A 13465-nucleotide genomic window follows, 5' to 3' on the forward strand; every position below is an offset into this window, starting at 1 on the left:
CCATGGAAAGTCTAATCTCTCTTTCATATTGCTCTTCAATATTCTAGCTCTTCAGATTCTTGAAGGTAGCTATCATGTTAGGGCTTCTCTTTTGCAGGCTAAATATCCCAAGTTACTTGTTGAAGTTATATTGTGTAGAGTATTAATTCCAGGATGAAACATTTTACAATTCTAGGATTAAACGTTTTACAGATATTTTTACAGAAAGTTTCAAGTAGAAGAGTGATGCTATTGGAACAATGATTTAGGAAGATTATTTGGTAAAGGATAGGGGATACATTAGAGAGAGAGAATTACTTGATGAAGAAGAGCAGTTAAGGGGGGCATTATAATATCCTAGCTTTGCTACCTTTGTCATTGAGGAAACATTTCTTGCTAGCTTCAGTTTCCTTCTCTGTAATATAAAGGGATTAAATTAGATTTCTGAGGTTTCTTCAAGTTCATGCCTTCTGTGTTCTATGATCTATACTAGATGAGAAGTGATGATTTTCTGAACTAGGAGGAGTTTAAAGGAAGTGACAGATACTAGAAATACTATTGATACAGATTCAATGGGAGTTGAGAATGCATTGAAGTGCGGTAAGGAGAGGAGGGTAATAAAAAGAGGAAGGTAAAAGATGAAGTCTGGAGTCTTTTGTGAATGGTGAAAGTTGGTGCCATCAAAGGAGAGATGTAAAGTGGGGTATAGGTGTTAGGATCATAAAATTTAGAACTGAAAGGGATATAAGATATTATCTAATCCAAATGGAGACCTAAAGGAGCTAAGTAACCTTTCTAAAGTGATAGGTAGTATAGAAGCAGGAATTGAAATCAGATCACAAGCCTATGTATGTGTTTTATGTATATATGTGTGTAGGTATATGGGTCCCCATATATATGTGGGTGTGCAATATATGTATATATGTATATCTATTGCTAACTTGAAAAAACACAGAATCACCAAAGCAGTTACAAAGAACAAAGGAGATAATGCTCTTAAGGCTACCATACAGAGCCACCCAGCTCTGAGACTCTGGGAACATTGTTGGGGGGCGGGGAAGGGGGTATATCAAGAACCGGAATTTCCACTGAACTAAAGAACTTGGGGTTATAGTTATACTTTATGAAGTAAAACCAAAGAGCAACAACTGACTAGGGGCTTAGGGAAGATGCTGTAGCCAGAGGCTAGGGTACCTGGAAGCAGCCTAAATACAGTAAGACAAACTAAGACAAAACGGGTTCTTAAGATTTGACTACATCTAACACTTCTATCCAGGGCACTCAGTGGGTGCTTGATGGGTTATTGTTCATTTTGGGACAAGGGTCAGTCTGGGAGTTTCTTGAAGGCAAGATCCCATAGGATGAGGGTAAATTTGGGGTTTCATAAAACAAGGTTGTCAATATATATATATATATATATATGTATATATATATATATATGAAAAATTGGACATCGTATCAGAAAGAAGGCATTAGCATTAAGTAGGACACTCATCTTGGCAAACTGCTCCACACAGAGGTGATAGTCCTCTCTCCAATTTGAAGGGATGTGATTGATGGCTTTCCACAACCATTCCAGGCTCATCCCAACCAGACCCTGGAGCACAAATCTATACATGCTCCACCTTCCTATTGCTACACCCTGGTGTGGATAACGGACTCCATCCTTCCCACCTCTTCCCTCCCCCTCACCGGAAATGGACGATCATAGGGGCGTGGTCGGGGCGGGGGCGGGGCGTAGCGAGGGCGGTAGTTTTGGGCTTAATTGGGAATTCTGGCCAGCCTGGTCCTTCCTTTTCCTCGCCTTCCCTTAGCTCCATCCTTTCCTCTTCCCGCTATGGCGCCGGCGGCTGCCTACGTGGTGCGGCTGCTCCTGGGGGTGTCCCTGTCGCTCCCGCTGCTCGGGGCTCAGGCGCCCTCCTCCTCCTCCTCCTCCTCCAAAGTGGTGACGGCCAGTTTATCAGCGAAGTGGCCTGCGACCCCGCTGCTGCTGGAGGCGAGGTGGGTGCTGGAGCTGCGCCTAGGCCCGAGAGCTGCTCCTGGGGCGGCTGGCGGCGGGAGGCCGGACGCCTGGCAGCCTGGGACTTGGGGAGGACGGTGATTGCCCGACTTTGGGGCCTGCGGGCGGGGGCAGCGGCTCCCACGCGGGCCCATGGAATTGAGTTAGAGATTTGGGGTATTGCCTCTGGGGCGGACCCATAAACTGCTTCCTGGGATCCGTGACCCGGCCTCCTCGGTTCTCCCTCCCCAGATAGCCATCCAGATCCCCATCCCCTTCTAGTATCATCCTCTGCTACTTTTTAACTCCAAAGCTACTACTTTGTTGTTGAGACGTGCTCCTGTGTTCTGCCACCCCTCTTCCTGCTGCTGTGATTACTCAACTCCGCTGCTTTCGATTTTTGGGAAGTTAAGGATGGGAACACGGTCTAGATTTCCTTGATTTAAGGAAGCTCTCTAGTGAGCAACCTCTACCTATGCAAGTCATTCAATCGGGCATTGATTAATGCTCCAAGTAGGTGCCAAGTCTTTGGCAAAAGAAATATAGTTCCACAAAGAATCTCTCTTGACAAAGTACTTACATCCTAATGGAAGATGTAATGACATGGACTTATTATTGAGGGTGTTCCAAAACTCTTAAGTACTGTTTTAATCTCTTAAAACTGAAAACTTAACTAAGCCATTAAAACTCAAAATTGCACTAAAGACCTAGACACTGTATAATATATATGCATAATAAAGTCACTACAAAATATCTAAACATAACTACTTTTATAATAAATATAACTATAAAGTAGTTAGAATGCAAGTTGGTTTGAAAGTGAGGGGTTTATGGGACAGCTAGGGGGCTCAATGGATTGAGAGCTAGACTCAGAGACAGGAGATCCTCAGTTCAAATATGATCCTGGGCAAGTCCCTTAACACCCAGTGCCTACCCCTTATTTTACTCTTTTGCCTTCTAACCAATTCTTAGTATTGATTCTAAGACAGAAAATAAGGATTTAAGAAAATAAAAGAAAATGAGGGACTTAATTGAGGGGAAAGGCTTCCCTTAAAGATAGTCTTGAAGGGAGAGGGGGGACTGTACTCCAAACTAGAGGAAATCGGTACAATGACAGAGAGACAAGAGACCCATAGTGAGAAACTGGGAAAAGACCATTTTGTTTGAATCACAGAATTTAAGAGGATGTATGCAATCATGAGCTAGTGTTTTTATAGTACTTTAGGTTTTGAAAAGTGCTTTACAAATATATCATTTGATTCTCAAAACAACCTTGGGAGGTAGGGGCTATTTTTATCCTTGTTTTACAGGTGAGAGAACTGAGGCAGAGATTAAGTTACTTGCCCAGGATCACAGGGCAATTAAATGTCTGAGCCAAGAATTAAATTGATCTTCCTGACTTCAGGTCACCTTGCATAATAAGTCTGGAATAGCAGATAGGAGAAAGATTGTACGGTACTTAAAAAGATGAATAGACAAGTTTGTATTCTAGAAGGAATAGGAATCCACTTGAATTATGGAAGGAAGTAAGATTGTCAGATCTTCCCTTAAGGTGTGGTGGATTGATTAAAATAGGGAAGAAATTTGAAGTAGGGAGGCCAATTAGAAGGTGATTGAAGTAATTTAGGTGAGAGATGATGATGCAAGGGATGATATGGAGGTAAATGGCAAGACTTGATAACTGATTTGATGTATTGACTAAGGGAGAATAAGGAGTTGATTAAATGCTAAGGTTTTGAACCCAGGACCCTAAATGGTATCTTCAAGAGGGATGGATTTTAGAGGGGAAGGAGGAGTAATACATTCTGTTTTTTTGTTGAGTTTGAGATATCTCTAGGACTCCCAGTTTGAAATATCCAGTTGGCCCATTGTGATAGGATATTGAAGCTCAGGGATAAGACTGGAGCTATGTATGTAGATCTGTAAGTCATTTTCATAAAAAGAGATGAGTATACGGAAATACCCTGGGGAACATACACAATTAGGGGATATATGGATGATGAATCAGTAAAGGTGAGAGAGAAGAGAACCAGAAAGGAGTAGTATCACCAAAACCCAGAGAAAAGAAAGTATCCAGTAGAGGGTGATCATCAGTTTCAGATATTCAAATTTAGATTGAGAATAATGAGGACAGAAAAAATCCATCAAATCTGGCAAGGAAGAGATCAATGGTAACTTTGGGGGGAGGAGTTTCAGTCAAATGAGGTCAGAAGAGAAAATACAAAAGTTTGAGGGATGAGTGAGAGAAGATGAAGTTTGAAGACAGTGAGCCTCCAAACAGCCAGACTTTTAAAGAATCTGACTGGAAACAAAAAAAAGTATAAATAAGGGGATGAAAAGACCAAGGGAAGGCATTTTTTTAAAAATTTAATTTAGTTTTTATTTTCAATTCCAAATTATTCCCTTCATCTTGCCCTCCCCTATCTATTGTTAGGCAAGGAATATGATACCTATTATACACACAAAGTCATGTAAAACATATTTACATTTTTGGTTTAGCCATGTTGTAAAAGAAAAAGAAAATTAGAGTTCATCAGTTGGATGTGGATATTATTTTTCATCATGAATATTTTAGAACTTGCCTTGGATTATTTTACTGATCAGAGAAATAAATCTTTCACAGTTGTCATTATAATATTGTGGCTACCATGTACGATATACCTAGTTCAGCTGACTTCACTTTATGTCAGCTCATATAAGTCTTTCCAGGTTTTTCCAAAACCATCCTTATCATTTTTATAGCACAATAGTTTGCCGTCGTTTTTATGTACCATAACTTATTCAACCATTCCCCAATTGATGGGCATCTCCTTTTCTTTGCCACCACAAATAGTTGCTACAAATATTTTTGTGCATATATTTTTGCCTTTTCTTTGATCTTTTTAGGACACAGACCTAAATTGTGTTATTGCTTGATCAAAGAGTATGCAAGCTTAGGTTTATAGCCCTTTAGGCATTATTCCAAATTGTTCTTCAAAATAAATTGGGCCAGTTCATAGCTCTACCAAAAGTGCATTATTATTATATCTATTTTTCTGCACTATCTCTTCCAACATCTGACACTTTTCTTCTCTTGTCATGTTATTCTATATGATGGATGTGAGGTGGTACCTCAGTTGTTTTAATTTGTATTTATCTGCTTATTAGTGATTTAGAGCTTTTTTATGACTATGGATAGCTTTGATTTCTTCCGAAAACTACCTATTCTTATCTTTTGATCTCTTATTTGTTGGGGAATGGCATTTTTTAAAATAAGTTTAGCTCTATTTTGAGAAATGAGACCTTTACTGAAGAAACTTGCTGTCAAAGTTTTTTCCCCAGTTTTCTGCTTTCCTTCTAATTTTGGCTACATTGGTTTCGTTCATGCAAATTTTTTAAATTTCATGTAATCAAAATGATCTCTAATCTCTGATGGTCCTCTCCAGATCTTCTTATTTTTATATTATACATTTTCTGCTTATAATTTTGCCTTTTAGCTAAGTCAGTTCAGCATTTTTGTTCCTTCTCCTGTGTACTAAGGAAATTTCATGCCTTCTATTTCTTACCTTACAGTAAACTAACATTTTTTATGTGGCCATGTGCCTGTTTTGTGGTGATATCATCACCTCCCATGAGTTGGATTTTCATGTTGGTGGAAATGATTCCCAAAACTATATACCCTGTTCTAAACTCTTTCCTGACCTGCTACTACATTGCCACCTGCATGCTGAACATCTCTATGTGAATGTCTTGAAGCCATTTCAAATTCACTTTATGGTTAACAGAACTTATTAACTTTTCCCTTAAAGCCACCTCCAAACATTTCTTTGGAGGTTATTCTTCCAATCCTATTATTGCAACCATAGTTATCCTAGCCTCTTTCATTTTCCTCACAGCTTACATTCATTCATTCATTCATTCATTCATTCATTCATTCATTCATTCAGTTTTCAAGTCTTGTCACTTCTACCTCTGCAATATATTTTGTATCTTCTGTTCTCTACTCCCCTGTGGTTTCTATCTTAGTTTAATTCCTCATAATCTCTCCCCAAGAATATTGTAATATCTTTCTATTTGGTCTTCCTGCTTCCATTCTTTGTTCTCTAATCTAGCCTTTACAAAACTATCAAAATAATCTTTCCAAATTACATCTGTCATGTCAGTCCCCAGCTCAGCAACTTCAGTTGCTGACAGTTGTCTCTAGAACAAAATACAATTCCTTGGCTTGGCGTTTAAAGCCTTTCACAGTTTGGCTGACTGACTTTTTCAGCCTGGTCTTAGGTTACTCTCCTTTACATATTCTACATTTGAAATAAATACCTTCTTCAGTTTTCTCAGAACTTAGAATGCCTTCTTTTTTCCCCATGCCTTTCTTTAAGCTATCCCAGATGCTTGGAACATACTTTATATTCTGCTTCCTTCAACATTCAATTCAGGTGTCACCTCAAATAGGAGGCTATTACTGTTTCCTCTCATCATTAGTACATTTATTTCCTTTCTCAAATTATATATTTACTGATCAGTGTACATGTTCCCAATTTCCTTGGGGAATATAAGCTTCCCAGTGACAAAGGATTGTTTCTTTTTTGTTTTTGTGTACCCATCACCTCACACAGTATCTTGCACATAGTAGGTTCTTAATATGTCCTAATTGGATTGGATAAACATATATACTAAGTTCTTTATTATGTCATAGCATTTTTCAAGATGACATTTAAAATTGAAGTATTTCATTCTTTGGCAAATACTAATGAAGAAAAAAGCTAAAAGTAATTTTATATGCATCTTTTTTCTGCAGCAATTCATAGTGGTGCCTTAGGGCAAGCATCAACATTTTCTGCTTTGCGAAACAATTTGACATTAGGCACTTTTTTCTTTCTTTTTTTTTTTCTATAAATTGTGGGTTCTTAATTGTTTTTTTTTCACGTGGTGGAGCCCTTTGCATCTAGTCAGGCAGGCATTAAACTTTACTTTGGCAACTAGGTGGTGCAGTGGGTTGAGTACCAGACCTGGAGTCAGGGAGACCTGACCTCAAACATTCACCTGTTTCCCTCAGTTTCCTCATTTGTAAAATGAACTGGAAAAGTAAATGGCACACCACTCCAGTATCATTGCCAATAAAACTCCAAAAGGAGTCAAAAAGAATCATCCATGATTGAAATGACTGAACAACAACACCTTCATACATTGTGCTATGTGCTGGGGATACAAAGAAAGGGAAAAGATAGTCCCTGCTCTCAAGAAGTTCATAATTTAATGGGAGAGACGATGTATAGACAACTATGTACAAATAAGCTATATTCAAGATAAATTGAAATAATCAACAGAGAGAACGTATTAGAATGAAAGAAAATCAGGAAAGGATTCCTGAAGAAAGTGGAATGTTAACAAGGACATGAAAGGAAAACAGGCAATCCAGCAGGTAGAGATGAGAAGAGAGAATGTGTTCTAGCTATGTTGGGCATCCAGTGAAAGGGCCTGGAATTAGGAGATAGAGTGTCTTGTTGGAGGAAAAACAAGAGGCCAGTGTCACCAGATTAAAGAGTATGTGTTGGGGTACAAAATATAAAAAAGCCTGGAAAGGAAGGGCAGATTATGAAGAATTTTTAGTGCCAAATAGAAGATTTTATATTTGGTCCCAGAAGTGATAAAGTCAGACTTTTGTTTTTGGAAACACTTTGACCTCTAAGTAGAGGATGGATTCCAGTGGAGAGAGCCATGTGGCAGGCCGACCAACCCACAAACTATTACAATAATTCAGGTACGAGTGGATAAAGGCCTGCACTAAAGTGATGGTAACGCCTAATGTATTCTATGCTGTTCTCATATTTTTAAACATATAAAAATACTTAGGATTACAAAATAATTTAGCTATATTGAAATAAAGATGTAATTTGTCCCATCCAAATTAAAAAACCCATAGCATTCTATCTGTAGACCCTACAACCCTTGCTTTAAAGGAAATAAGGGTGGAAAAGTTTACAGCAAATTTTTCTGATAAAAGCCCCACTTCTTAGCTACATAGAGAACTAAGTCAAATTTATAAGAATATGAGTCATTCCCAAGTTGATAAATGGTCAAAGATGTTGTGTGGAGATGCAAAGCATGGAATCCTTGCAAAGGTACAGGGATAGCCTCACCCAGAATTCCAGGGGGGAGGGGTTTGAGAATCAGGAGTGTTTTACCCCCTCCTTTCCTCACTGTAGCCTGTCAATCTCTGGCTCTTGACTTAAAGCTCTATTTGGCCCTGACACGTTTATCTGCTTCTCCAAACTATCTGTTATTATCATCATAACAAAGGACATGAACAGGTAGTTTTCAGAGAAAAAAAATCAAAGCTATCATATGTCACATAAAAATGTTGTAAATTCCTATTAATAGAGAAATACAAATTAAAACAACTCAGATACCACCTCACATCTATCAGGTTGGCTAATTGGATAATAGAAAAAGAATGAGAGAAGTTGGAGGAGATATGGAAAAATTGGGATGCTAATGTACTGTTGGAGTGAACTGATTCAACTCTTTTGGAGAACAATTTGGAACCCTGTCCAAAGGACTATAAAACTGTGTATACCTTTTGACTTCATAATACCACTACTAGATCTGTATCCCAAAGAGATAAAAGGAAAGGGGTTAAAAGAGCTTACTAAAATCTAGCAGATCTTTTTGTAGCAACAAAGAATTGGACATAATTTGTGGTATGCAATTGTGATAGAATACGATTGTGCTATAAGAAATGATGAGCAGGATGGTTTCAGAAAAACATGGGAGAATTTATATGAATTTACAGTGAAATGAGTAGAGCCAGGATGTCATTGTACACATTAATAGTAATATTGCACAATGGTCAGTTGTGGGATCCACTTCCAAAGAAAGAACTGATGGAGTCTGAATGCAGATTGAAGCATTCTTTTTCCTTCTGTATTTTTTTGTTGATCTGTGTCCTCTTTGACAACATGACTAATATGGATGCCTGCTCATATATTCTATATCAAAGTACTTGCCTTAAGGAGGAGAAGGGAGACAGAGGGAGGGACAAAATTTTAAAAATTAAAAAAATTATAAAAAGTGAATGTTAAAATTGTTTTATATGTACTTGGAAAAAATTTTAAGGAAAAATTCATTTTTTTAAGTTTATTTATTTATTTGTTTGTTTGTTTGTTTGTTTATTTATTTATTTTAGACTGTTTCTCCATGGTTACATGAATCAGGTTCTTTTCCTTTCCTCATCCCACTTCCCCTCCTGTAGCCAATGAGCAATTCCATTGGGTGTTACATGTGTCATTGATCAAGACCTATTTACATATTATTAATATTTGCACTAGGGTGATTGTTTAGAGTCTATATCTTCAATCATATTCTCATCAAACCATGTGATCAAGTAGTTGTTTTTCTTCTGTGTTTCTACTCCCACAGTTCTTTTTCTGTATGTGGATAACATTCTTTCTCATAAGTCCCTCAGAATTGTTCTGGATTGTTGCATTGCTGCTAGTAGAGAAGTCTATTATATTCCATTGTGCCACAGTGTATCTGTTTCTGTGTACAGTGTCCTCCTGGTTCTGCTCTTTTTACCCTATATCAGTGGTTCCCAAACTTTTTTGGCCTACCACCCCCTTTCCAGAAAAAAATATTACTTAGCCCTCTTGAAATTAATTTTTAAAAAAATTTAATAGCAATTAATAGGAAAGATAAATGAACCTGTGGCCATCACCGCTTCCCTGGATTGCTGCAGCACTCACCAGGGGGCGGTAGTGCCCACTTTGGGAATCACTGCTCTACATCAATTCCTGGAGGTCTTTCCAGTTCACATGGAATTCCTATAGTTCTTAATTCCTTTGAGCACAATAGTATTCCATCACAAACAGATACCACAATTTGTTCAGCCATTTCCCAATCGAAGGACATTCTCTCATTTTCCAATTTTTTGTCACCACAGAGAGTGTGGCTATAAATATTTTTGGTTAAGTCTTTTTCCTTGTTACCTTTTTAGGGTACAAACCCAGCAGTGATATGGCTGGATCAAAGGACAGACAGTCTTTTAATGCCCTTTGGGCATAGTTCCAAATTGCCTTCCAGAATGGTTGGATCAATTCACAACTCCCACAGCAGTGCATTATTGTCCTAATTGTGCCACATCCCCTCCAACATTTATTACTTTCCTTTGCTGTCATATTAGCCAATCTGCTAGGCATGAGGTGGCTTCTCAGAGTTGTTTTGATTTGCATTTCTCTGATTATAAGACATTTAGAACATTTTTTTCATTTGCTTATTGATAGTTTTGATTTCTTTGTCTTAAAATGGCCTATTCATGCCCCTTGCCCTTTGGTCAACTGGGGAATGGCTTGATTTTTTTGTACAATTGATTTAGCTTTTTATAAATTTGAGTAATTAGACCTTTGTCAGAGGTTTTTGTTATAAATATTTTTTTCCAAATTTGTTGCTTCCCTTCTAATTTTGATCATATTGGTTTTGTTTGTGCAAAACCTTTTTAATTTAATGTAACCAAAATTATTCATTTTACATTTTGCAATATTCTCTATCTTATGCTTGGTCTTAAAATCTTTCCTTTCCTATAGATCTAACAGGTAAGCTATTTTATGTTCACCTAATTTACTTATAGTTTCCTTTTTTATATTTAATTTATTCACTCATTCTGAATTTCTCTTGGTGTAAGATGTGAGATGTGGATCTCAACCTAATCTCTCCCATACTGTTTTCCAATTTTCCTAGCAGTTTTTGTTAAGGAAAAAATTCTTGTGCTAAGCTGTTACTCAGCTTTAGAATATATTATATATAATTATCTAATCAAATTATGAACAAATTTTTATTTTTTAATGTAGCGAATTTATGGCAGAAGAAAGTAATGAGAAGTTTTGGCAGTTTCTGGAAACCATACGAGAATTAACAATATACAGGCAAAGAGGTAAGGAATGTGCATGTTTTAACCTTTAAGATAGGTAGAAATTGTGAAATACTTTTAATGAATGAAACTGAAAAACAGCATAATGCTTGCAAGAGTATACAAATCTAAAAGTTAAATTTTAAGGATGTCTGGTCCTAAAAACTTTTCCACATAATTATATCTAAAGTCTTAAACAAGAATAATATTTGCAATAATAACAACCACATAGTGTTGTCATATAAACATTTTGTAAACCTTGAATACTATTTTAATGTATTGCTATTTGAATCTTTCATTTTAAGATTTGCCACACAGTAATGCTAGCTTATTAGTCTGTAAAACTGCAAATATTAAAATGCTTTTCTTTGAAAAGATTTATTTTTGTTATGCTAGCTTGTATTGTACTTTTATTTCCTGAACAACTACTCTTAAAACAGATTTTTAAAAAAATCTCTTTATCTATTGAGTTTGGATATCACTTTGTTCATTATTAGTGGAGGACAGAATGATCTCATGAACAGAGCACTGAATACTTGCTCTTAATTTCATGTTTTTATTTCATCATCAGTAAAATGGACTGATTTTTGCTCCTATCTTAAAAAAATATTGAAAGAAGAATCATATATGGTATATTACCTTGTTGAAAGAGAACTAGCTTCATAGTCTGGAAGACTGAGTTCAAGCTCTTCTTTTAAGAAATATTGGCTTTGCGACCCTGGATTCGTCACTTTTGGTAGCCAAGGCAACTTTCTAACTATAAAGTCTAGAGAGTTAATGGCCTATGTATTATTTGAGAGATGTTTCAAGTTGCCAGGCTCCATCCTAATAGGGACCCTGCCTTCTTAGGACTCAGAAAAGATCAATAAAATTGGACCATATAATTTAGATAAATAAGGAACCTTAGAGATCATTTAATACAATCTTCTCACTTTGTTGATGAGGAAATGGGTTAAGAGTGACTTATCCAGGGATCCCAACGTCACACAACCAGGTACTTTGACTCCAAATCCATTGATATTTCTACAGGTCCATCATGATTAAAGATTTGGAAAAGAATTCATAAATTAAGTTTAATTAAAGAAGTTTAAAGTTGGTTAACTTAAAGAAGAGAAAGCTAAATTGTTAACCTTTCAAAGATATGAAAGTTTATTGGGTAGATGCTGATCAGTTTTTCTCTCTGACTGCAAAGATTACAAAAGGACAGAGGTACCAGTTACATTGAGTGTGTTCATTTACTTAAAAGGAAAATTTGTTTAGTTGTAAAGGTAATTTAAATGTTATGCAACCTCTGTATCTAGCTATTTTTAAATGAAGTATAGTGACTCTCTTAACTGATTTAGTAATGTACTGACCTTGAGCCTTACTTAATTACATGACCTACTTCTATAATTATATGATTCCATTATATAAGTCTTTAAAAAGAAAATAGATATAGTTAGTAATAACTTTTTTAATATAGGTGTTTGGAAAAAAAGTCAAGTAAAGCAATATTTAAGATGTTTTCCCCTAAGGCATTCACAAATGGGCTTAATCACTCATATCTTCTTAAATTTAAAAGGCTAAATTTTATGCAAAGTATTTGTGCCTAGGAAACTTTAGATGAGATATAATATTTAGGTATTACATGCTCTCTGCTGTGATAAAACTCAAAGCCTCTTCACAATATTTTCCTTGCTATAGATGAGAAAAAAATTTGATTTTTTTGTTTGTTTTATTTTAGTATATTCTTACTGATAACGGGGAAAATAGGATGTGATTTGTCACATCAATATGTTAATTAAAAAGGATCATTTAAATCCCATTCCTGAATTTCTAACTCACTCTTCTCTCATTTTACCTTCCTATACTTTCTTAACTCTGTCTTCTTCATATCCATTTCAAAATCATCCAAAAGTAGTATCCTTCAAATATATCCCTAGTTTATTCTGTGCAGTATATCATTGATGAATGGTTCTCGTTATAGTTTTACAAAGTTTTTTAAAATTTAAACATTTATTAATATTCATTTTTAACATAGTTACATGATTCATGCTCCTACTTTCCCCTTCACCCCCCGCATTCCCCCCCGCCCATGGCCGATGCACATTTCCACTAGTTTTGTCATGTGTCCTTGATCAAGACCTATTTACAAATTGTTGATAGTTGCATTGGTGTGGAAGTTTCGAGTCTACATCCCCAATCATGTCCACCCCGACCCATGCGTTCAAGCAGTTGTTTTTCTTATATGTTTCCTCTCCTGCAGTCCTTCCTCTGAATGTGGGTAGCGTTCTTTACCATAAATCCCTCAGAATTGTCCTGGGTCATTGCATTGCTGCTGGTACAGAAGTCCATTGCATTCAATTTTACCATAGTATATCGGTCTCTGTGTACAATGTTCTTCTGGCTCTGCTCCTTTCGCTCTTCATCAGTTCCTGGAGGTCTTTCCAGTTCACCTGGAACTCCTCTAGTTTATTATTCCTTTTAGCACAATAGTATTCCATCACCAGCATATACCACAATTTGTTCAGCCATTCCCCAACTGAAGGGCATGCCCTCCTTGTCCAGTTTTTTGCCACCACAAAAAGCACAGCTATAAATATTTTCGTACAAGTCTGTTTATTTAT

General features: G+C 36.6%; 1 protein-coding gene across 1 annotated transcript in view; it reads left to right on the forward strand.

The window, feature by feature from the left end:
* The first annotated feature begins 1816 nt into the window (after window positions 1-1816).
* UGGT2 (UDP-glucose glycoprotein glucosyltransferase 2) overlaps window positions 1817-13465 on the forward strand; it is a 261577-nt gene continuing 249928 nt past the window's right edge. The window contains exons 1-2 of the mRNA XM_044667227.1: window positions 1817-1980; window positions 10801-10883. Of these exons, the coding sequence (XP_044523162.1) occupies window positions 1817-1980; window positions 10801-10883 (247 nt within the window). The remainder of the gene's footprint in view (window positions 1981-10800; window positions 10884-13465) is intronic.

The sequence above is a fragment of the Gracilinanus agilis genome, chromosome 3, assembly GCF_016433145.1.
Source record: "Gracilinanus agilis isolate LMUSP501 chromosome 3, AgileGrace, whole genome shotgun sequence".
Classification (NCBI taxonomy): domain Eukaryota; kingdom Metazoa; phylum Chordata; class Mammalia; order Didelphimorphia; family Didelphidae; genus Gracilinanus; species Gracilinanus agilis.